Source organism: Trichechus manatus, unplaced genomic scaffold (genome assembly GCF_000243295.1).
Source record: "Trichechus manatus latirostris isolate Lorelei unplaced genomic scaffold, TriManLat1.0 scaffold00041, whole genome shotgun sequence".
NCBI classification, from domain to species: domain Eukaryota; kingdom Metazoa; phylum Chordata; class Mammalia; order Sirenia; family Trichechidae; genus Trichechus; species Trichechus manatus.
The window spans coordinates 2,504,294-2,530,663 of NW_004443977.1; the positions used below are offsets into that span (position 1 = coordinate 2,504,294).

At 34.9% G+C, this 26,370-nt stretch overlaps 1 protein-coding gene across 1 annotated transcript in view; it reads right to left on the bottom strand.

The window, feature by feature from the left end:
• The window catches only part of ERBB4 (erb-b2 receptor tyrosine kinase 4), a 624,218-nt gene that overhangs the window by 78,390 nt on the left and 519,458 nt on the right, over positions 1–26,370 (bottom strand). The window contains exon 16 of the mRNA XM_023731191.1: positions 20,440–20,514. Coding sequence (XP_023586959.1) covers positions 20,440–20,514 — 75 coding nt within the window. The remainder of the gene's footprint in view (positions 1–20,439; positions 20,515–26,370) is intronic.

The window sequence follows — 26,370 nt, forward strand, 5'->3', positions numbered from 1 at the left end:
CCCTCCCAAACAAAAACAACAAAAATTATTGCCTATTCTTTCCTGAGTCTCTTCTATTTTGGTAAATGGTAATTTTATTTTCCTTTCATCTACTTTTGATGCTTGCTGCATCATTCAATATTTTGCCCCTATAATTCTTTAAAATTACAACTTGAGCCTTGAATCTTTTCTTTAGTTCTTTCAGCTTGAGAAATGCTGAGCATGTTTCCCTCTTTTGGTTTTCTAATTCCAGATCTTTGCACATTTCATTATAATACTTTGTCTTCTCGAGCTGCCCTTTGGAAGCTTCTGTTCAGTTCTTTCACGTCACCATTTCTTCCATTCACTTTAGCTATTCTACGTTCAAGAACAACTTTCAGAGTCTCTTCTGACATCCATTTTGGTCTTTTCTTTCTTCCCTGTTTTTTTAATGATCTTTTGCTGTCTTTATATATGATGTCCTTGATGTTACAACTCGTCTGGTCTTTGGTCATTGGTGTTCATTGTGTCAAATCTGTTCTTGAGATGGTCTCCAAATTCAGATAGGATATACTCAAGGTCATACTTTGGTTCTCATGGACTTATTTTAATTTTCTTCATCTTCAACTTGAACTTGCATATGAGCAATTGATGGTCTATTCCGTAGTGGGCCCTGGCCTCATTCTGACTGATGATATTGAGCTTTTCCATTGTCTCTTTCCACAGATGTAGTCGATTGATTCCTGTGTTTTCCATCTGGCGAAGTCCATGTGTTTAGTCGTCATTTATGTTGTTGAAAAACAGTATTTGCAATGAGTAAGTCATTGGTCTTGCAAAATTCTATCAGGTGATCTCCAGCATTGTTTCTATCACCAAGACCATGTTTCTTCTTTGTTTCCAACTTTTGCTTTCCAGTCACTAGTAATTATTGATGCATCTTGATAGTACATTTCATCAATTTCAGACTGTAGATGTTGGTAAAAATCTTCAACTTCCTCATCTTTGTCATTAGTGGTTGGTGCATATTTTTGAGTAACAATCGTATTAACTGGTCTTCCTTTTAGGTGTATGGATATTATCCTATCACTGACAGCATTGTACTTCAGGATAGATCTTGAAATGTTCTTTTTGACAATGAATATGAAGCTATTCCTCTTCAATATGTCATTCCCAACACAGTAGTCCGTATGACTATTTAATTCAAAATGGCCAACACCAGTCCATTTCAGCTCACTAATGCCTAATATGTTGATCTTCAAACATTCCATTTCATTTTTGACGACTTCCAATTTTCCTAGATTCATACGTCATACGTTCCACATCCCGATTATTAATTGAGGTTTGCAGCTGTTTCTTCTCATTTTGAGTCATGCTATATCAGCAAATGAAGATCCTGAAAGCTTTATTCCATCCACGTCATTAAGGTCAACTCTGCTTTGAGGAGGCAGCTCTCCCCTAGTTGTCTTCTGAGTGCCTTCCAACTTGAGGGGCTCATCTTCTGGCACTATATCAGACAATGTTCCGCTGCTATTCATAAGGTTTTTGCTGGCTAGGTTTTTTTGGTTGTTTGTTTCCAGAAGTAGACATCAGGTCTTTCTTCCTAGTCTGTCTTAGTCTGGAAGCTCTGCTGAAATCTGTCCACCACCGGTGACTCTGCTGGTATTTGAAATACTAGTGGCATAACTTCCAGCATGACAGCAACAAGCAAGTCACCACATTACAACAAACTGACAGATATGTGGTTCAAAAGCAAAGATGTCAGTCACCTTGAGGACTAAGGGGCACCTGACCCAAGCCATGATATTTTCAATTACCTCATATGCATGCAAAAGCTGGGCAGTGAATAAGGAAAACCAAAGAAGAATTGATGCCTTTCAATTATGGCTTTGGCAAAAAATACTGAATATACCATGTACTGCCAGAAGAACGAGCACATCTGTCTTGGAAGTAGTACAGCCAGAGTGCTCCTTGGAAGGCAGGATGGTGAGACTTCATCTCACATATTCTGGACATGTTATCAAGAGGGAACAGTCTCTGGAGAAGGACATCATCCTTGGTAAGGATGAGGATTAGCGAAAAATAGGAAGACCTTCAATGAGATGGAGTAACAGTGGCTTCCATAAGGGGCTCAAACATAGCAGTGATTGTGAGGATGACTTAGGACCTGGCAGTGTTGTGTTCTGTTGTACATAGGGTTGCTATGACTTGGAATCGACTCGACGGCATCTAACAACAGAAACAATTTTATTTTTCCTTTTGCGTCTCTATGTCTCATCTATTTAAGCTAGCAACAAGCTTACAAACACAGCACCAGGCCTTTGCTCATTACTGTCTTTTTCCTCTAAGGTATAATCTATCCCTTTGAGGGCAAATACTTCTTCTACTCTATAAAATGTATTTCTTACATATCACATGGCTTTCACTGAATTTTAGTTTAGTTGGCTCATCTAGAAGTTCTAGAACGAAGTTGCTGTTAAGAGTCTTATTTTCATGAGCAATGTATAAATTGTAAATAACTGTAGGAAGGGAAATACCTATATGTAGATAATGAGAGTTTAAATGTAAAATAATAGCATTTTTATTCTTAAAAGTGCAAATAATTTAAGTCGTTTAAGTGCTGAAATTGTTTCACAGGCATCTTTACAGTTCTTTGGAGACTACTGTCTCATGAAAAGAAGAACTAAAATAAAACCTGCTGCATAAATCAATAACTGAATGGTTTACTTCTATAAATATATACATGCTTTTTATCTTAAATCAATCCTTAAAAGCACATAAACCCTACAACAATTTCAGAGGTTTCTATATATTTTTAAACTTTACAAAAGCATAATTACAAAATATCTCTAATGAAAGAGATAATGAGGAAGGGGTATTTAATGCTTTGCTAAATATTTGCTTATTCCTGATTTCAAAAAAAAGTGAAATAATATTTTACCCTAAAAGCAGCAAAACTAATCCTCAGACAAGTTGTTTTTGGCAATTGTTGTTGTTAAGTTTGTCTCCCGTCACCATCACACTGTGTCGAAGTCCCTGGATGGCCAGCCCAACAGTCCTTCCTTATACCTTGCTTCCTGACACCATCCAATCTACAGATTTTTTTTTTTTTAAAAGCTAAATAATAACTTCCCCAGGCTCTCTGCATCTCGGTGTCATCCGACAACAAATTTCTGGCCAATGAGATGAAAGCAAAAGTCAGCTAGAAAGATTCTGGGAAAGGTTTTGCATTCGATTAAAAGGACAGCTGTTGGAGTGTTTCCCTCCATTTCAGTTCTTGGTCATAATGCTCGGAGCTGCAGCCTGCATCGTGCTACCAAACAAAAAATCAAGAAAAGCACATAGCTCCTGGTCCTCATGTTACTGATCCATGGAACCCCATGTTAACATCTATTTCACTTCTACCTGTCCTGTTATGTAAAGGAATAAAACATAAAAGCTGTGTTTAGAATGAAAAGCAAATTGTTTTTTTTACTTGTAGCCAAATAAAGTCCCAACTGAAAAAGGAATTACATCTAGATTTTCCACTTTTCCCATCTTTTCTTGCATTTTAATGGTCAAATGCATTATCTCAAGTTAATCAGATTTTTTTTTTACAAACAAGTGAAGAAAGCAATGGCCTTTTCCTTTCTAGTTCACTCTTAACAGCCCTGATCATTCTATTATTTCTACTTCATTAGCACACACCCTTGGACACTCACTAGGCTTTAACTACATCAGCCTGCTGTGGGAGAGGAGGTGACTTATACTTTCCCATGAGGGAGAAGCTTATAAAGTTCCTCAGGGATCAGTTTCTGAATTGCGGAATTTAAATAGCGTACGTTTTAACGGAAGGTTTGTTAGTTGTCACCCATTTGCAAATAGTGATAAAGTTGAAAAATAGTAGAATGTGTTCCAATCTTACTCATCTCCAGGAAATATCGCACTGGAAGACCATTAAAGACAACAGGAGGAAAACCGAATTCTTCATCAGCATTTAACTTGGCAAAACACAAATACCTAATTTTTCTCATTTCTATGCTCATAGTAGATTGGAAGTAACCCAAGGAAAAAAAAATGAGAGGGTGAGGTTGTTTCTGTCTACTCTGTTTTAAAATACTCCACAGAGGACTTGGAGAAAAGACAAACAAATCCTCCTTCACAAAGGCTTTTGGTCACTGCACCCTACTTTAAATACTGTTTTTAACATAGATTACTTTTTATATTCTAAGAGGTGGTTTATTGTGACAGAACTCATGAAAACACACACATCTAATAACAATGTTTAGTAATATAACTCCTTTTTAAAGTTATATAAACGCCCAATCCCTAATTAGAACACATTTCTAATTACGGGAAAAACCTTTTTTTTTTTTCCCCAAAAGCTGTTGCTTAGAAGCTTATGATTCTGCAGATGCTCTGAAGACAGAGTCAGAGCTACCAGATAAAGAGAAGGAAAAAAAAAATTGAACCTAAGCCAATTCAAACAATACTGAAATAATATAATAGTAAGACACCTTCACACTTTGCCTGAAACCATTTCATTTATGTGCAAAATAAATCATTGCTTTGAAGGCAGGGGGAAGGGAATACATTTACGTGAAACAGACTTTGTTTCTAGCAAAATTATTAATTTTTCAATCTGTGCTTGTCTATTATTTTTCTATTATTGAAATTATGTATACTTATTAATAGTCAGCCCTATCAGATGCTATATACTGCTTATAGACATTCAGAAGAGGACGTTTTAAAATATTTTTGTTCTGCAAAGGGTCATTAAGGAAGTAATCTAAAATAATATGGGAACAAAGAGTACTTCCTTTTAAATTTATTGACTGATACGTATCTATAAACTTTCTTTTTCTCAGCATTTTAGTTTTTTTTCTGATTACATATCTTTATTTTTCCATTTGGGATATTATCTAGGCAAATGACTTATCTTTACTTACAACCATACCAGTTTAGTTTATGCCAAAGTTCACTTTTCCTTAGGTCAAATAGAGTGTAGAGCAAGTTGTTGTTGTTAGCTGTCTTTGAGTCGGCCCCTGACTCATGGGAACCCCATGAACAACTCCAACTATTGTTTGGAAGTAGATAATCAGGCCTTTCTTCCTACTCTTTCTTAGTCTGGAAGCTTCACTGAAAATTGTTCAGCATCACAGCAATACACAATCCACTGCTGGCAGACTCACAGTGGCCAAGAATCAAACCCAGGTCTGCAGCATGGAAGGGAGAATTCTACCATTGAACCATCAATGCCTCATAGGCAAGCAAGAGATAAGCAGTTAATGTGCCCTAACTTCACTCCCTGGTGCTGAGTTAGTTGCTGGAGGACATAATCATCTTTTCTTGGGTACTTTTTAGGACCACTAAGTATATTAGTATTTTCGCTATTTGCAAAATAGCCAGCCAAACAAAACAATCCAAAAAACACAACTGTAAATTTACAATGGTGTGTAATTGGCACCAACTCATAAAATTTATGCCAGTTATAATTTATTGACAGGTAATCATATTTATAGTAATCAAAGAGAGAAACAGAGAGAAGGAGAAGTCTTCCCAAGCAATCTAATTTTAGTTTATAAAAGGATCGGGCATTGCTAGACTTGCTAAGTCGGTCTTAAGTTTTACTTATTATTTCACAGCTATATAGTATCAAGGTCATCCTATGAACTTTTGAAATATTAAAGATCCATGTATGGATAGCTGTCCATCTAGAATTACCTAAAATCAATTTAAAAATGAACAAACTTTGAAAAAGGGTTAAGTAAACTCTTTTATCAATCATGTCCTTTCTATAACTTAAGTGACAGCATCATAAAGAAAACAATAAACTCATTAGAAAAAAGTTGTAATTCATGCAGATCATGGCAATTTTGGTGAAAAACTTCTAGCTATATTTTGAAAGGACTCATCTAATTTTGTTGTTGTTGTTGGGTGCTGTTGAATTGATTTTGACTCATAGTGACCCCAAGTGACAAAGCAGAACTGGCCCTTAGCGGTTTCTAGATTGTAATCTTTATAGAAGCAAATTGCCAGGTCTTTCTCCTGTGGAGTCACTGGGTGGGTTCGAACTGCCAACCTTTTGGTTAGCAACTAACATTTGACCCACCAGAGCAACTTCATCTGATTTTAGACAGGTATATTAAAAAAGATCTGTTATAAAATTATATATATACATTTATAAACATATGCATATACATACATTTTTATAATGAGACTAATTCATGTTTTTTTAACTCAAGTATTTTTACTTCCATAATTTTTAAAGTTTATTTCCTATTTGACTTTTTCAAAATAATTATTAGCAAATTTGAATAATAAAATTGAATATTTACCATGTGTTTTAGTTGATAGTTAGCTAACCAACCTTTTTATAATGCCAGGCATAAAAATGTATATAATGATTATTTTTTTTAATTTATAAAAGGCATAAAATTAGAAACAGCTTGACTATCCTTCAATAGGGGATTGGTGGTACACTGATACTAAGGAATACTATGCAACCATAAAAAGGAGTTATATCTATTGGCATGAAAGAAAATAATTAATCTTACAAATAAACAGTAAGGAGAAAAAAAGAAATATCTAAAATATGACCAATGAGTGTCACCATCAAGATGGTGAATTATAATTTTTCTTGCTTTAGTTTTAAAAAGAAACTTAACAGTTTTATAGGACAAACTGTTAAGATAAAAACCATTGCTTGAAGATAAATTTAGGTATATCAGTACAATCAGAAGCCAAAGACGTTTTATTTGTAAGGAGTGTTTCAGCATAATTCCTTACTAAAGAGCATTTCAAAATAATGAAATAGGAAATATATATTGGTATGATTTCCTAATTTATTAATGTACCATACCTGCACAAATGCTGATGTGTGTAGTAATGCTGTAATTTGGAGTAATTGTTATATAACAGCATTTTGAAATTAGCACTACAGGTATTAGAATCTGTTAATTTCAGACTCATAAAGGATGTTGTTAGATACTGATTACATATTTAACAGTCTTTTAATTTAATGACTTCAGACTCACCGACAGCAAATCACAACATGTTATTTCCCTTGCACAAATAAAATAGGATGACCTTCAAGTTGGAAGCATGCAAAGCAACACACTGCAAATTATTAATGATTTGTGAATTAACGTCAGAAATTTTAAAATCCAAAAATGAGCACAGTTTATACTTGAATTTAATTTCCCAGGTCATCACTCCCTTTACATAGACACACACACTAAAGCATACCCTTCTCCCTCTTGCCAAGATGACTTCATCTACTTCAGAGAGAATACAGGCCATTAAACAGGAACTCCCTCAGCATCCTTCTACCAAAGCTGCATACATCTGCAACTTTCTCTATCCTCTACTTACTAACTCCTGATAAAATGGTTAATGGGGTCTTTTCTTTTTCAAGCCTAATCCTTTCATATTTTCTTTGTCTCCCGTTCTTCTAGCTTTTCAGGAAACCCAAATATCCAATTGTCCATGCTTACATCTAAACAATAACATGACTGGATAAAGCAGCATTATTTACTGGGATCATTTTGATTTATGACTACAAATCTCAAGTGAACACTTCAGCACGTCTAGCAATACCACTATACTTCTAGACTGACGTCCCCCTTCCTATCTTCAGTCAACTACTTCACATCTTCTTTCTTCAAATTCCCAATATTACCTTCCTCATCTCCAGTCTCAGAAGATGACATCATTTTATATTTCAGTTAAAGAGGGTAAGATGTGAATTGCCTCATATTCTCACCACCAAATCCACTGTCTATCTGCATCTTTACCTGTACATTCTGAATCTCTTCAATTTACAGTGGATGCCTGTTTCCTAGTCCTTTCTATGGCCAACCTTGCCACTTGTGCACTGAATTTTATTCTTCTGATGAACTCAGTTGTGCCTGCAGTTGTTCAGGTATTCCTATCAACTACAAACATGTTATATTTCCCAACTTAAGCAAAAAAAAAAAAAAAAAACTTTCCCTTGATTCTATGTTCTCTTCCCCTTTGCAGCAAAACACTTTGAAATATTTCTCTATACAAACTGTCTCCATTTCTGTCTTTTCCTCTCCTCTTCTTAAATTGTTTCAATTCTTAAACCATTTAGTCCCCAGTACTCCAATGAAAATTTTTCTCTGACTTTTCAAGACTCCCTATAACCTGTATTTTGTAAAGATGGCCAATACTTACTTCCCTGTCAGCATTAGATGTGGTTTCCCTACCCTTTATATAGGAACACGTTCTTCACTTGGCTTCCATAACTTCACACTTTGCTGGTTTCCCTCCTCCCCCACCCCCAACTGTCTCCATTTCCTTTCCTATAATGTATCCTTCTCTGCTCTGCCCCTAAATGATGGAGGATACTATGGCTCACTCCTCAGTTTTCTTTACAATCTATTCTTTCTGCCTATGGAATTTCACCCAATGTTATAAATTTAACCACAGACACAAGGAAAGTATTAGCCCAAGAGACAGAAAGGGCCACATAAACCAGAGACTTTATCAGCCTGAGACCGGAAGAACTAGATGGTGCCCAGCTACCACCAATGACCCCCTGACAGGGAACACAACAGAGAGTCCCTGATGGAGGAGGTGCAGAACTCAAATTCTAGTAAAAAGACCAGACTTAACAGTTTGATTGAGACTAGAGGGACCCCAGAAGACATGGCCCCCAGACTCTCTTTTAGCCCAAAACTAAAACCATTCCCGAGTCCAACTCTTCAGACAAAGATTAGACTGGACTATGGGACATGAAATGATACTCGTGAAGAGTGTGCGTCTTAGCTCAAGTAGATACATGAGACTAAATGGGCAGCTTCTGTCCAGAGGTGCGAGGAGAAGGCAGAGAGGGTCAGGAGCTGGTTGAATGGACACAGGAAATCCGGGGTGGAAAGGAGGAGTGTATAGGGAGAGCAACAAGGGTCACATAACAATATATGCATCAATTTTTGTATGAGAGACAAACTTGAATTGTAAACTTTTCCTTAAAGCACAATTAAAAAGAAAAAAAAAAGGAAAATCTTGGTGATGCATGAAGTTACACGCAAACCCCACTGCACCTGCATAGTATGATTAAGAATGTTGCTGATGTAACTTGTATGAATTTCCTACTTGTAAACTTCTTAAATGTAACCTCTCCTTCGCTGAGCGGTCGTGGTGGCAGGCGCTCCGATTGTCTCTTTTTCTTGTGCAATGAAATAAAGGCGCCTTTCCACTCTCTCACCTCCGTTTCTCATTTATTGGCTGATACAAGTCACACCAAATGGAACCTGGGGTTTCCACCCAGTAATAGGGATGTAGAGAGAGCATAAATGGGATTAGTCACAGGTCTGGTGGAAGTGGTCCTCATATGGAACCACAGTGGTATTATCAAATCTTTCTAGAATGTATAAATAGCTCCCACATTAGAAAAAATTAAAAAATAACGTGCCTATGTTTATTCATAACCCTAGGGGGCAGTTCTACTCTGTACCATAGGGTCGCTATGAGTTGGATATGTCTTAGATTACTTGCTGATCTATTTAGAATATAAAAACTTTATATTCTATTGCAGTTTAAGAGTATATGTTTAGATTATGGAAAGTATTATTTTATTTTGAACAAGCAATGCCAGATGCCTTATTAGAATTAAGTATTCTGTGTGAGGATAAGAATTTTATATCCATTGGAGGGAGGCTAAATAGGTAAAAGTTGGGACAAATGAAAAGACAATGGGTGGAATTGTTTTAGTAGGCTGTAAAATATTCACCCATCCTTACCATAAGAATGAATAGCTCTTAACTCTTCTTCCACCTGGGAACCAGCCGGGTACAATGGGTATAACGGGAAAAAAAATGCAGGCTCTAGAATCAGACACACCTGAACTCAAATCTTGGGTCTGTCATTTACTAGGTAAGTGATATTTTGTAAATTGCTTAATTACTCTGAATCTGTTTGCTCTTTTGGAAAAATTTAATGGTGATAACTACTTTTATATGTTTGTTGAATGTGTTAATGTATCACACATGACAGATACATACTAGGATTGTTTTTTTTAAAGACTGGCAAAAATGAGCTACTAAATTTGAGAGCATTTTGGAAAAAGCGACATTGCTCTGGGAAAGAAATAAGAACTGATGTTTTGATTTTCCCATTGCTCTTTCCTTTCCTTGTGCATAGAATAATTTTTCTATCCACTCTGGAATATAAGCTTGAACTTTGGATTTGGAGTCCAAAAGTTCAAAGACAGACTTCGCTTTAAAAGTAGATTGTGATTTGTTGTATATTTTTACGCCACTAAAAGTAACTATAAGTATTCCATAAATGACTCCAGCATATGAAATGCTTTACTTTAAGCAGAGGAACAGAATGCTATAAAAATTACAATGGCTACAAGCGTTCAGAGTTTATAAGAGGTGGGTTTCCTATTCCTTGTCATTCATTCTTTAGTACTGAGTTACTGAGAAACTACAATGAAATTATATCACTTTGGATTTGAGGGAGGATGGTAGTGGAGAATGCAATTACTGTGAGGGAATCTTGTTGGTAAATCAAAGTGCTTCCTGTTAATTAGCTCCTACCTACATACCTAGTATGGAAAAATAATTGTATGTTTATGAAAGAATGAATAGTTAGGGAATGTGCTGAGGTAATAAGAAAAAAGCATAAAAAGAGCAATTTGCGTTAATATCTACACATCATTTTATGTAACCACATCACATAAGGGGGTCCCAGTTAATTAGCTTCCTTTATTTAAATAGTAAATATGAAAAAAGGAAAGATACTTACTTAGGGTCTAATTTAATGTATGCCTAAATTATATGGGGAGTAATTTTGACTTTTTCTGAATGTATGCCAAGTATAAAAATTAGAAATCTGACTTGTACTTAAGAACTCTTTCTGTTTAAATATTGTTCATTTGTGACATACAAAAATTGAAACAATATTTAAATAGAAATATTGGATATAAAATAAAAAATTAATAGAGTCTGTACAATATACTTTGAACTCTTTGTGTAATTTTCGATTTTTAAAAAGTAGATAGCATTGGGAACTCTAAATGCAGACTCGAATTGTCTTTAGCCTTCTCCTCTTGTAGAAGTACGTAAGATCTGTCTGCACATATACATAATGCAGGTACATGCAATGGGTTCAGGCAAACATGTTTTTCTTTGGGGCTGTCTGACTCATCCTATCTGTTCCCATTGAAGCTGATGAAATAAACACCCTTGTGCGAATATGCAAAAGCATTCGCTCCACTATTCTCATTGTGTGTAAAACTGTTACCAAAATAGGGTTCAAAGGAAAAAAGCCTACTTGTGGAGTTCCTGGGATGAATTTACTCTACCAACCTGTCTTCTATTAGCCAATGGGTTACATCGCCATCTACAAATCACATTCTGGGATAAAACAACCTCTAAAGAAGGAATGAAAAAGAGAAAGTTTTATTAGAATGCTTTTACATTAAATTTTTATTGCATCCATTTGAATTTCCATCATATATTATACATCTTTATATATATACACAGATGAGTGTGCCATGAAAATGTTTTTATTGGTCAGAATACTCAATCGAAATTTTATGAGGAGTGGCCTAGAGCAGTCCTGTCCAATAGATATATAATGCAAGCTCAATATGTAATTTTCAATATTCTTGTAGCTACATGAAAAAATAAGTAAAATTAACTGTAATACATTTTTGCTTAACTTAGCATATTTAAAATTATTAAAATTTCAAGACGTAATCAATAGAAAATATTATTAATGAAATATCTTACATATCGTTTTTCGTATTAAGTCTTCAAAATCCAGCGTGCTTTTTACAACTCCAGCACATTTCACTTCGTTTTAATTGCAATTAAAGAGCTCAATGGTCATATATGACTAGTGGTTATCATATTGGGCAGTGCAGGTCTAGAGACTCAGGGAAGATTAATGAGTTTGATGAATAAACAGAAAGACTATAAACTTGTCGTTAACCTTCGGGCAGTTTAATATGAATTGTATTGTGAGTTGCTGCTCATGAATGGAATATTGGGCACCTGGAGCCAATGTGGACAGAGAGAACCCTAGTGTTAGTTCTAAGACAACAGCTTATTGCTTCCTTCAGGCCCTTTTCTGGGCACGAATGGAATAAATTATTTGAAGATGAAGACCAATTTCTTCCACAGATATAAAGGTGTCCTCATCTGGCAAAGTAGCATGAGACACAGAAAATAAAGCTCTTTGCAGGATAAGAAATGACAGTCAAAAAGGTACAGGCTTAAGTCACTATGGTAGGTGTGGTAGGCAGAATTCTAAGATGTGTCCCAAGATTCCTAGCCCCTGGGGTACACACATTTTCTCCCATTTATTCAATGAAACAGTAATTAGGGTGCTATTGTGAAAGAATTCTGCAGATGTAATTAAGGTCTCAAATCACTTGATATAACACAGGGAGATAATCCAAGTGGACCTGACCTAATCACCTGAGCTCTTTATATCTGAGTATAGAAGTTAGAAAAGGAGCCCTGGTGGCACAAAGGTTAAGTGCTCAGCTGCTGATCAAAAGGTTGGCAGTTTGAACCCACCCAGTGGGTCTGGTGGAGAAAGACCTGGTGATCAGCTCCTGTAAAGATTATAGCCAAGAAAATCCTATGGGGCTCAATGGCACCCAAGAACAATAAGAGGTCAGAGAGATTGTTAAGCATGAGAAGGATTTGATGCATTGTTGTTGGCTCTGAAGATGGAGAGGGCTACGTAACATGCACTGTGCCACAAGGAGCTGAGCCTGAACTAGGCCTAGAGTCAGCAGTGAAATGGAAACCTCAGTCCTACAACTGCAAAAAACTGAATTCTTACAATAACCTGAATGAGCTTGGAAGAGGACTTCAAGCTCCAGATGAGAATGCAGCCCAGAAAACATCTTGATTTCAGCCTGGTGAGGGGCCCTAAGAGAGAACCACGTCATGCCGTGCCTGGACTTCTCACCAACAGAACTGCAAGCTGTTAGATGGGAGTTTTTAAAGCCAAGTGTGTGATGATTAATTACACAGTAATAGAAAATCAATGTAGTGAGATTTATAGCAATCAAGCAACTTCTTCATTTTACCTAATCACAAATAAATTTTTTTAAATCTACCACATTAGTTATCAAATATATAATCCAGGTCTATAATATTTTGAATTTCAAATTACGTTTTGGGGCCAAACTATGATAGTAGAGATGCTAATTCACTAATATTTTTACAATGAAGAAGTGTACTTCAGTACATTCACTGCTGTGCAATTAATCTGCCTTTTTTCTATAAAGCACAGAAATCATTTAACACACAAACTAAGTATGCTTTTAAGGAGTGAACAGCAGGAATAGGCAGAAGATCAAAGATGTACGCTATATGCGATAACCCTAATCATTTTATAACATACACATTTCAAATCATTCAATCCATTGTATTTCAGCACTCACTATAAGATTAGAAGATACTGTCTTAACTCTCAATAGTTAACTATTAACTTTTGTTTGAGACTTTAGCAGAGGGCCAAAGTGTTTTCAGATGAGATATATGTATGTGTAATTTCACACACACATATACATAATTTCTCTTTATTAGGAATTATATTTGGTTATTTTACCACATCTTCTACTTTTCCACTTCCTTTGCATATCGGCAAAGCATTGCTTCATGTACTATTTACAGAAATATTTGCAAAGGATTTGTATTATTACGTGGTTATAATTTTGACTAAACATAGTTGGAAAAGTGATGGTCAGAAATGAAATGTTTTGAAATAGAATTTAATATTTCTAACCTGCTAAAATCCCAATAAAATTCCATAGTAATAATAATGTCATATTGATACCTCTGAATTGTACTTTATAGGAAAAGAATGGCAAGGGTCAACTCTTGGAATAGCATATACGAAATACTTTTAAAACTTTAAATACATGTACAAAGAAAGAAGCCAAGGCTTCAGGGAATACTGGCCACTTTTTTGTTTCTTGGAGCCCTGGTGGTGCAAGAGCTCGGCTGCTAATGGAAAGATCAGTGGTTGGAATCCGCCAGTTGCTCCTTGGAAACCCTTTGGGGCAGTTCTACTCAGTCCTATAGAGTCGCTATGAGTTGAGATCGACTCGACGGCAATGGGTTTTGGGATTTTTTTGTTTGTTTCCATTTTTAATAGAAGACATTCAATTACCAGTAATAAATCTCAATGGCTCCTAAGATGTTTTTGAGATAATAGACTGTAACCAGTCCTGACATCCTTCCAAATCATAAATTAGTATCATAAAATACTATAATCTCTATACCATAGAGAGATGGTTATATAAGACAGAGAAAGGTAAGTATTCATAATGGTTCACTCTACCTAATGAAATTTTTGCTTTGAACCTTAACTAGTATAATCAATAAATTCCTAATTCAATAATGTTATGTTTAGATTTCCTGTTGCAAGTTTTAAAGCCACTGCTCTTAAACACCTCTTCTGGCTTTTTCTTGTCACATTTTTAGAGTCAGTGAGTTACAGTATAATATAAATATTTCTAGAACCCCTGAAAGTTCTATTAACAATGTGTGGCCACTTTGGTATCAAAGTAAAATCCACTCATGCAAACTTGTCTCATCAAATATTTTTGTTTAAAGTAACCACTTGAAGTGTTGTACGAACAATAATTAACAATGGCTGAGTTGAAATGTTTTGCTCTTCCCCTATAATCCCCCTATAAATTGGTTATTTGCTGGGTTCTGGAAAGTGTCAGATACAGATCACCTAGAAAAGGAGAGACTCATACACTCTCCTTCACCTCTTTGAACTCCCTTTAATTCAAAAGTAAATTTAATATACAGAACACCGTGGGGTGAAGATAGACTTACCACAAAAAGTATGCATAACTTTATTTATTGAACTGACTGATCATAACCCAGCTACCATTCATCTAAGGTAACCATCTATGGGTGATTTTGACCATTGGATTTGGGCATAAGTTATAAACTAAGTTCCTTGAGGGCAAAATAAACAAAGAATAAAAAAGATTGCACCATTTGTGAAAGTGGTACCAAGAATATCCCACCATCTCTATCGTATGTCACTCATGGGTCACACTGTCAAAGAATAAACTGTTATATGAGCTCTTATAACATAAGGACCATTGGACCATAAAGTAAAAGTGTGACACAGGCGTTAAAATGTGACAGGAATATAAAATGTGTCCAATATTGGCCCATACAAAATTTAGAGAGTTCAATTACCTTATTTCATATTGTGAAGCACTTAGAATAATTGAATTGGAGCAAGGAGGCAGACAAAAATGTTTGAACAGATATCTAGCAGTCATTTTACTTTATTTCACAAATTCTAAAGGATTTATTAGTCAGTTTACATTTTTATTGTAAACTACAAAAAAAATTCTTGGTCAGTGGAATCTTTGTTTATTGAGATTAACAACTTCAGGCACTAATAAAATAGTAGACTAAGATTATATAAAACTTTGGATTAATATTTGCCGGAGAAACAAAAATAGAATCTAATACTTTGGACTATCAGAATCTATGTGAAAATAGAATATGTTGAAGTTAAAATAGAAACTATCCAAAAAAAAGAAGAAAAAAAAAACTTGCTGAATGTATTTCCTCATAGGATTCTTGATGGAAAAGCAAAACCATCAAAGGTAAATGCTATTTTTAAGGCACTTAATTCAGATAAAGAAAGTAAGGAGAAGTTCTAAAATATCGAGTATTATTTTCATTATAAATAGCATATTCTAGGAGACAAAAGGTAAAAAAAAATTCTATTCTATCTTATCCAATCTTCCTGGAAGAAATTCCAGCAGCAGTAGCCTGTAAAGTAAATGGAGTGCTGAAACCAATTCACAAATTGCAGGCTTGGGAAAAAATAACACTGCTTAGAAAATCAAAGTCGATCAAGATTGGAAACATTTCACCTGTTTTCATTTAAATCTTCAATCTTCTTTCCTGCTGTTCAGGAAACAGCATGCAGCATAATGGGGCAGTCGGGAGTATGAAAGGATCCTTAGTGGCGCAGTGGTTAAAGCGCTTGACTGCGAACCAAAAGGTTGGAGGTTTGAACACAACCAGCCCGTTCTGCAGGAGAAAGATGCGGCAGTCTGCTTCCGTAAAGATTTATAGCCTTGGAAACCCCACGGGGCAGTTCTACTCTGTCCTACAGGGTTGCTGTGAGTTGGCATCGACTTGATGGCAGTGGTTTTTTTTTTAAGGGAGTATGAACTCTCAATATTTTGAAATGGCCAAATAGACGTGTTCAATGTAATTTTCTGTGATTAAAAGAAAAGTAGGCATTTGGATAATCTACCAGTTAGAACAGTTCAGAAAACTTAAAACAATTATTTTCAACCGTTTCTTTCCTCCTAGTTTGTTGTTGTTGTTAGTTGCCCTCGAGTGTATTCCGACTCCTGGTGGCCTCGTGGGTGCAGAACGGAATTTCATTCCACAGGGTTCTCAAGGTTGTGACCTTTCAAAAGCAGACCACCAGGCCTTACTTCTGAGGTGCCTCTAGGTGGTTGGGAACCACTAACCTTTCAGTTAGTAGTCCAGCACATAACCATCTGTGCCACTCGGGGCCCCAGCCCCCATTAAGTTAGACTCATTTTAATCAATTAAGACAGAGTTTTAAAACATGTAAGGGAATTGAGAAATGGAAAAGGACTTGAAATACTATTGGAATAGTCTCCTGCTTTCAAGCAAATGTATACCTATTCCATCTGAGAGGTAAGGATTGACTGTAATATTTAAGACGCTGAGAAAAGAAATAACTTGTTAGTTTTGCTTCTTATCCAATTTGTGTCAAAATGTCCTATGGTCATAAACACTTTTCCAATGTGTCCAGGCTAAATCCTTCAAGTAAATTCCAAACTACCTTATAAACAGACTCTGACGAGTCCATTAAATCTGACAAGTCAATAAAACTGAAGTTCATAGTCACACTGTTTTTAAACACAAGTTCAAAGCAGGTAGTAATTAAAGTCATCCTAAGTTTTTTTTTTTTTTTTTTTTTTGGTTTAGCTTATGCTGTTTATATTTTGAACACTTTATTGTGTTTTAGGTGAAAGTTTACACAGCAAATTAGTTTCCCATTCAATAATTCATACACAAACTATTCCGTGACACTGGTTGCTATCCCTGCAATGTGTCAGCACTCTCCCATTTCTACCCTGCCTTTCTTGTTTCCATCTATCCATCCCTGCCCTTCCTTGCCTTCTCATCTTTGCTTTTGGGCAAATGGCATTTGGTCTAGTACAGTTGATTGTTCTAAGGATCACATTCCTCACAGGTGTTACTGTTTATTTTATAGACCAATCTATTATTTGGATGGAAGGTGATCTCCAAGCATGGCTTCAGGTCCAGGTTAAAAGTGTGTCTTAGGGCGATAGTCTCTGGGATCACCCTAAGTTTTTTAAAAGGAACAAAACCTACTACAAATTTGTCTATATCATTATACTTAGGAGTATGATACAAATTTAAATGCTTAAAATCTTAGAAATTTTGATATGCTAATTTTGTAATCACTAAACTATTGGATTAATGCCCTTCTATTAAATTACTAAATAGAACACAACCTCATGAAATTTTGTGACCAGATTTCAACTAGAGTATTAATTACCACCAGTGAGCATATGCTATATAACAGCTCCTGTGCACTGTCTGAATTAATCCTCACATCCATCTTATGAGATGCAAGAATTTCCATTTTAAAAATTACCATTAACATCCCCATTTACAGATAAGAAAAATAATACAGCCAAGATTTCCACCTAGCCTTTCGCATTCAAGAACCTCCTCTCTTTACCTGTACAATGGGCTACAGAGTTTTTTTTTTTTTAGGAATGATGGGCTGTACTGTACTATCTATACTCTGTTACTGACCAGGCTAATCTGAATCAGGTGTATTAGTCTAGACCTGGAAACCCAGACTACGGAGTGGGAACCTAGGCAGGCAATAAGATGGAAATTTCCCATATCAATTTTGTTTAAATGCTGGAAATATTAAATCTATAATAAGATAAAATATGATTTCAAGTTATATAACCTCAACTACAATAGTTACAAACCACAAGTGTTCTATCACTGTGGCATCAGCCTTTTCTCTGTCTATGCAAACCAGCCTATGGTCCACCCCCATTGGTGGCAGTTGCCTTGATTTGACAGTGATTCTTAAGCTGCAGAGGGAGAAAACACCATCCCTTTCTTAAAAGGGCTCATTAGAATCTCTAGTAGGAAAAGGGTAGAGATACACATCAAAGCTGTCTACGTAATTTTGAGAAACTTCCCTCCTCACCCCGGGACATATATTCCCCACTCCCAAGGTAGAGAATCCTTGATATATAGAGTAATAAGAAATAATATTTACTGAGTAATTTCTATGAGCCAGGCACTGTCCTAAAACTATGCAAACATGCACTCATTCTATCTTCACAACCAATTTATTACCAATATTAATATTTCCATTTTGTACAAGCAACTGAGGCTCAAAGAATATAAGGAACTTACCCAATATCACCCATCTCATAAGTCACAGAGCTGAACTTTGTACCCAGAAAATCTGGCTCCAAAGACAGCACACATAACCACCACAGCATAGCCTCTCACTAATCAACTGTCACAAGAAAATCATCAAAACAAATGTGAAAACACTCTTAAGAGTGAGTGCAATGACTCAACCAAAGTCTCAAGGAGAAGCAATTATTTCATAAATTTGAAACAATCTAAGATGGACTTTGGCTTATAAAACTGTACCTTGGACCTTAGGTTTTTTCATTCATAATCTCTCTCTCTATATATCTATCTACATATACATGTAATTATGTATATTTACATATTTCCTGTGATTTATTTCTTAATTTTGACCTTGCTCTAAACAACTGTCCTAAACAGTTCTGATTGTACCCAAATGTCAAAGTGCCACTGCTGTATAAATAACTTGAATATAGCACATCCATTCTTAGAATTTGATTTCTCTACTTACATCATTAAAAATATATATTAAGATGATATATCACTTATTTGATTGTTTAAAAAACATTTAAAGACAATACCATATATATGAAAAAAAAGATTCAATTTAATGACATGAAACAATCTCATAAACATAATACCAAAAGAAGCCAGATACAAAGAATGCATACTATATGATTCAATTTACATAAAGTACAAAATCAGGCAAACTGATCTGTGGTGTTAGAAGTTAGGACAGTGGTTATTGTCACCTTTGGAAGGAGGTGCAATGAGGATTGGCTTCTGGTAATGCTTTGTTTCTTGATCTGGTGACACAAATGCTTCATTCTGGGAAATTCACTGAGCTTTGCACTTAGGTTTTATGTACTTATTTACTATGTATGTCATTCTCCAATAAAAAAAGTTTACCTTAAAGGTAATATTTGCTTTAAAATTCTTATTTTGCCAATTATAATATTTCCCTTCTTCCTACCAAAAAGATGCAACGTATTTGTTTCATAAAGATAGCTAATATTATTTTTACATAAGATTGTAAGGGTACTATTTTTCTCAAAATGATATTAAAAAAAAAGTTGGGTTTATCAAGGTATAATTTACATATGGTAAGATTTACCCTTTATAATTCAAAGTTCAATAGTTTTTGAAAATTTGTGCAAAAATTACCACACTCAAGATATCAAATTGTTCCATTATTCCTCAAGTTTCATCATGCCCCTTTGTAGTCAACCTCACCCCTAGCTCCAAGCCTCTGGCAATCACCGATTTTTTTTCTGTCCTTGTAGTTTTGCCTTCTCCAGAATGCCACATAAATGGAAGCATATGTAGTCCTTTAAATCTGGCCTCTTTCATTGAGCAAATTGCATTTGAGATTCATCCGTGTTGTTGTGTGTATCAGCTGTTTGTTCTTTTTATTGCTGAGTATTGCTGTAATGTATGAATATACCATAAATGAAGAACATTTCTAGTTTTTGGTGATTATGAAAAAAGATATTAAAAACATTTGTGTATAGGTTTTTATGTGAACATGAATAATATGAGATTTGTTTTTTAATTCCAAGGTGTACTTTTACCTGCACAAAACATTTTCTATATTGTCTTTAATCTATGGTAATTCTGGTACCTAAGGACTATACCAACCAGTTGAAAATAATGTAAAATCAGAAATCAAATCAGATTAAACAATAAACATCTTACAAAAATAGAACAACTTTTGCAAATTGCTCCTTTAAAATTCTCTTACTGTTTTGGTAATTATCTACAGAATTAAGAACAAAAATATTCTATTAAAGTTCTAGATTAGCAATTCAAAATCCTTTCTGCATTGGGTAACATTTTAAAACATGGCATTACCGATACAGACTCTGAAATCATAATGAATGAAGGAAAAAGCAGTAAGCAATGTGGCTTAAAAAATATAGTGTTTTATGTCTCTTGGATAATTCTCTAATTTCAGAGAGTATAAATCTGGCCCAACTGGTTAGTATTTTTTATCCATGATCATTGGGAAACGACTTGAGTGACAAAATGGAAACATGGCAGATGTTACCTAGCATGTTGTGGTAAAGTGGAATGGCCCGTCCATGGGTAGTAAATGCAGTCATGACTAGTGGGACCGCTACACCTGCAGGCAATTACAGAACAGAAAACATCATTCTCCATTCACAGTGACATGCACACACATGCATCAGTGCTCACACATGGAACCTCGGAGGAAGAACATGGGAAGCAAGCACACCAAGTACCTATCCATCAGGCCGATGCAGTCTTCAATACTTGAGCCTATGCACCTGCAGAAGATCCAAATTTAAAAAATACAAGGGAAGAAAAATTAGTCATTTTTAAAAGAATCAGGAAGATAAATACCAGTTGTGAAAAATTCTTGATTATAATTATTAGACAATTTTTAGAACACCATGAATTTGAAGCTGGTGAGAAGATTATTGCTTAATGGGTACACCGAAGTGAACTGCAATTACCACTCAAGTGCAATGCAAAGAAATATGTCCAGAGTAAAAGATATGCTACCCTGCTTCTCTGGATAACTTCCAAACACACACAGCTCATTTCTAATACTTTCAATTCGCTGCATCATTCATGATTATAGGTCTTGATGATAACTTGATATTTCAATGGCTATAATTGTTTCATGTATACATTTTCTTTTAAAGGCCTTTAGTTTAAGTGAAAAACAAAATCTTTAAAAAAAAAAAGGAAACATGCGCTATTCAATATAATCACCTAATGCTAATGCTCATTTAAGATTGATTGGGACAGAAAATAAGTTAACATGCTTTAATGCTATTCTCATGGATACTTTACATAATCACATTATTACATTCCTTGGTTGTTACTGTCTTTAAAACATACTTATGTGTAAACATGAATTCATTTAAAAAGCAAATTAACTGGTTTCACCATACTGCAGCTTATCTTGACACTTTCTTTCAAAATAGCAGTACCATAACAGGCAAACAAAACAGGTTTTGAAACCGCCACAGTATTGAGCTCAAACAATAACAAATAAGTACTCTGCAAGGAAATGAATAAATTGAGATGCAAGTAACTAAAGAAGCCACTGAGATTAACATTTAAATGGAATTATATAAGTACACAGACTTGTGAAGTCCAGTTCTGAGAATTTCATTCTGAAATATTTATAGAAATATTGTTTTTTCATCTTCCTATGTACTAAAATTGTTTTTTTTTTCTTCCTTTTCTCTCATCAAATATAAATAGCTCCAGGGCTTTACCCAGATTCTTCCAACAGCTAAGATTTATAGAACTATAGCTGGTAGTAAAGATTATATATTTTCCCAAACTTTAATTTTCAAAATAAAAAAAGATGCTGAAATTAAAATTATTAAATGACATAAAAAGGTGCTCATATTGACGGTCAGACTGTCATTGTATATTTAGATAACTCTAAATATTGGCAAACTAATATAACTATGCATGATGACAATTAAGTCACTACTCTCTACTTCTTCAATATTTGCTTTAACATTTCTACTAAGCGGGGAATTGTTTTGTTTTTGTTTTGAGGAATTGTTTTGAACAATACTGTAAAGTAAAAATTTTAACCTAGAGAAATATAGGGAATGCATCTGTGACATAAATCTTAAAAAAAACACAAATAAGAAGTAACTAGAGCACATAGCCTTGCATTGGTACTATAATCCATAATCAAAATCTTCTGTAAAAATGGAAAATTAACCACTAAAAAAGCTTCTAAACTGTCTTATATGGTTTTCTTTTTATTCTCTTCCTGTTTCTAGGTTGTTATATCTTTCAAAATGCATTTTTTTTTTTACATAGAGTATTGCCATTTAGTAAAATCAACAGTCTACTTCTTTCCAAGTGAGAATCTGAGAAGTCATGATTAGTTTGCAATCTATGTCTTCAGACAAAAATATTTGAAAGTGAAATTCTACTTGAGGGGAAAGTATGAATAATGAAAGATCTCATTCATCCATTAAAAAATCTGCATTGCATGCCTACTAAGTGCCCCTACTGTTCTAGGAGCTGGAGGGAGGAAAAGATGAATTAGACTTTTATCCTATTCTCAATGAGCTCACGATTTATAATGAAGGAGACAGGTGTACAAGCAGATGCGTGTTGTACAATGTGACACATGTAATGTTAGTTGACGTCGAGTTGATTCCGACTCAGGGTGACAGAGCAGAACTGCTCCATAGGGTTTTCAAGGCTGTGACCTTTCCGAAGCGGATCACCAGGCCTGTCTTCCGAGGTGCCTCATGAAATAAGAGACACGAAAAAAGAAGTTTAGGGAGCAAGGAGAGGGAATACCTAGCCTAGCTTCAGAAGGTCATGGTAACCCTCCTGGAAGAGTCAGGCAAGTGAAGTTTAGGGTGCTGAGAACTGGCGTTAGGATGGCGGTGATTTCTAAAGGGTAACGAACAGTGTGAGAGCAAAAGCATAGACCTGGGGAAATGTATAGTGTATATAAACAAATATAGCAACTCTGAATTGTTCAAGAGAGAAATATGAGGCAACAGGGAGAATAAAAAGAAGAAACTGGAGGGTTAGATAGGGGCCAGATTTTGAAGAGTCAAAACCCCAAATTAAAGAACAGAATCAGGATATGGAATAATAAATCTCTCAAAAAATTAATGTTTCAAAGTAGGATACTTACAGAAAGATCAGAAAGTGAAACCATAGTATGTCTAATTAACATATTCTACAACAACATATAAATTCTGAATATTGAGCTGTATTTAATAGTTAGCAGTATTTACTGACTTACAGGGTTGCTATGAGTCAGAATCAACTCAACGGTAACAGGTAAGCATCTTTAGGTACTCATGTAACCAATACAGCTGAGATATTTTGATAAACTCTGCACATGATTTTAAAATGAAAATGGAATAATTTTTTCATTTCAATTGAAAGCATATAGACTTAATAATTCCATAAACAGCCCCTCTTGTCTTCTCTCCTGCAGTGGGATTTCTTTTACTATATAATTTTAAAATATATTCAAAGGAATGATAAAAATATTCAGGCACATATAAAATTTAATAATATGAAATCGTATTTCTAACATTAACAAAATATTTAATGAGGTTTTTAAATGCTCTATGATATAAACATCTCCAGTCCACATCTAATATACAGGTTTGGTTAGAAACAAAATTGACATTAAATCAGTAGGGACTCAAGTGATGTTAGGGAGGAAACTATAATCCCTGACCTTGCCCTCATTTAATTACATACTAAATTTAGTTCATAAGGTCTCTTTTTAAACTTCTTTCTATTGTTAAATATGAAAATCATTTCTAAATTGTGTATTTTTGCTCATCATTTCAAAATACTTTGTAGAAGGTTCTAATGCAAAGGTATAAATTTTAAGAACATAAATCCACTGAGGTCAAAATTTTGTATTCCTCATTTCCGTACCTGCCTATTACTATACCTGGCACATAATAGGTGCTCAATGTAACAAAGCTGAAAAAGGAATAGAATGAGAAAAAGCTGCTGACATAGGAGTCCTCTAGCCAAGGTAAACAGAGACATTGTTCTTTTTTTTTTTTTCTCTATGGACATTGATGAGAATCTCCTGATAGGAGCTAAATGGATAACCTATTTAAAAAGTATCTAAGTAACTTAATAGAGCAAATCTATATAATGTAATTTTAGAGTAGTAAAGTGCTTTTAAGGTATTACACAGATAATTTTGTTTTCAGAAAATCATTAAACGTGATTCAAAATTAGAACTATCCTTCCAAAAAATATGATTTGAAAGACTATTAGCATTAACTCGGTTCTCAAATTACCTAACTGACATATACACTGGCATTTAAAGAAAAGTTGTTTTCCAAAAGTGGAGCTGGTCTGGTAAGCTCACACTTACTGATAGGTGAGTGATTACATGCATTTAGGAATAACAATGTCATTCAAACCGTCATTAACACTGCCCTTGTGATCTTTCTTGAAGCCATCATAACTCTTCATACTCAGTTTGAAAAGGATAGGCTGACTGCACAGTGTGCCTCATCACCTCATTAAAAAATCTCAAAGCACAATGTTGTTGAGCAATAGTGTACAATATGGGATGCCCAACTCCTAACTTCTGCTCTGGGGCTGTGATCACAGAAGTTTACATGAAATGAGTGAATCTGGACTCTATGGAGGCTTTTCGAAATAATGATAGCAGGAGGCTAAATAAAAACGAACACACAACAAAATCTTCAGGAGCAAATCAGTCATTAGAGAATCCATTTACTTTGGAAGATGCCTGAAAGTGCACAATACAAAATTCTGTCTTGCCATAATTCTGCAGCACTGAGTTGCTACAGGCAACTTCCTTTCACTTACTTGGAGCTTCCAAATGATCTGGTAAGATTTGTTCCCGATGACACCTTTATTCTACCTTTTGGCTGAGATCTACATTTTGTTGCTGCAGTAAATTGATCTCTTTTCATTGTCCCCTAATTCTACTCTTCCCACTGTATATGTTCTCTTTTATTACATAAGCCTGATTTTAAAGGGCTTAGAGGAAGACACCAGCCACACATCCAGACTACATCTCTGCGATCTCACTTTCGTTTCCCTAATGGCCTCACTGTAATTAGATTTGTAAAAACAGCAAAAGGTCTCATTTTGAATGGCAACAGCTGTTGACATCAACATTATATTGAATAATTTACTGGTTTAATTTTAGCTGCAAAACAGTAAAACCCTCTTCTGGATGATTATTTTAGCAGGCAAAGTTTTCTCTTTCTGCTGCTGACTCTTTCTCCTGTTCCAGAAGTACCACTTGTTTCTTCATGAAATACTCTTAAACTCAACTGGGCCCAAAACTCACAAGGGTAGTAGTTTATTACATCTCATTTCCTTGAAGGAAAATGTCTACGTGGCTATTTTAGTATCTTCAACCTATGTGCTTATGTGTAAATCTATGAGTTGGCAGTTAGTTCTCCCAAGCTGGATTTGAATTTTAATGGCAGAATATGACTTACCTTTTGAGGATCTGCCACTTCACAGACTGACTTCAGCTTATTTTTGACCTGCAGGAAATTGTAGCAGCATCTGCAAACTGATGTCTTCTTGGCAGAAAATGATGTTCTTTGGTTAACTTCTTCAATATCCCCTAACAGCTATCACTTAATCTGGCAGAAAATCTCTTTAGAGAATCTCATACTTTCCTGCCAGATATAAAGTACCCAAGATGATTCTATACAAGAGTGTGTGTGTGTGTTTATGTGTGCGTGTGTGTGCACATGCGTGCATGCACAATACAGAAAAGGGTTTTTGGACAGGAGGATAGAGTATGTGAAACTGCACTCAATTCTAAACTATTCACATTCTGGAGGAGAGAAAAAGAAAAGTCCTTACTAAGATGGATTTGTGATCTTGTAAAGAAATAGTTGTTGGGATTTGTTAGATGAGTGGCATTATTTCTTTTATAGTTCTGTGCTTTTCTTCTTCCTGTAATGTGTCTTTGTTATACAATCATCATCATAGGTAATCTACTTATTATTCATTGTATAATGAATACTGTTGAAAAACAGAAAAGTGTGTACTCATCTTGAATTAGCCTATATTGCTCAAATAAATTCTAGGTTATAAGATAACTTATAATATAATTACTTTTGCAGAATATACTTGCATTTTTTTAAATATACATATAACTATGTTCCCCATTTTTTTCATAAAATTACTACTTTTGTTTAGATGTTGATGAAGGAGTGATCCAAAGTCATATTTATCAGAGGGACATATCTTCACTTTCAGCTAATTTTGACAACAAGGAAACAGGAAGTTCCCGTTAAAAATTTAATAAGTGTAAAAACATGGTTACCAGCTTGTCGTTTCTGGTATCTTGAATCTAAAGTTAAATTTGGAAGATATCTACATTCATTCAAAGTATACCTGACACCAGCTTCATGAAGGTCTCAACAGGATAGTTAGAGATAATGGTTAAACAGAAATATTTCAGAGTGTATAAATGTGATTC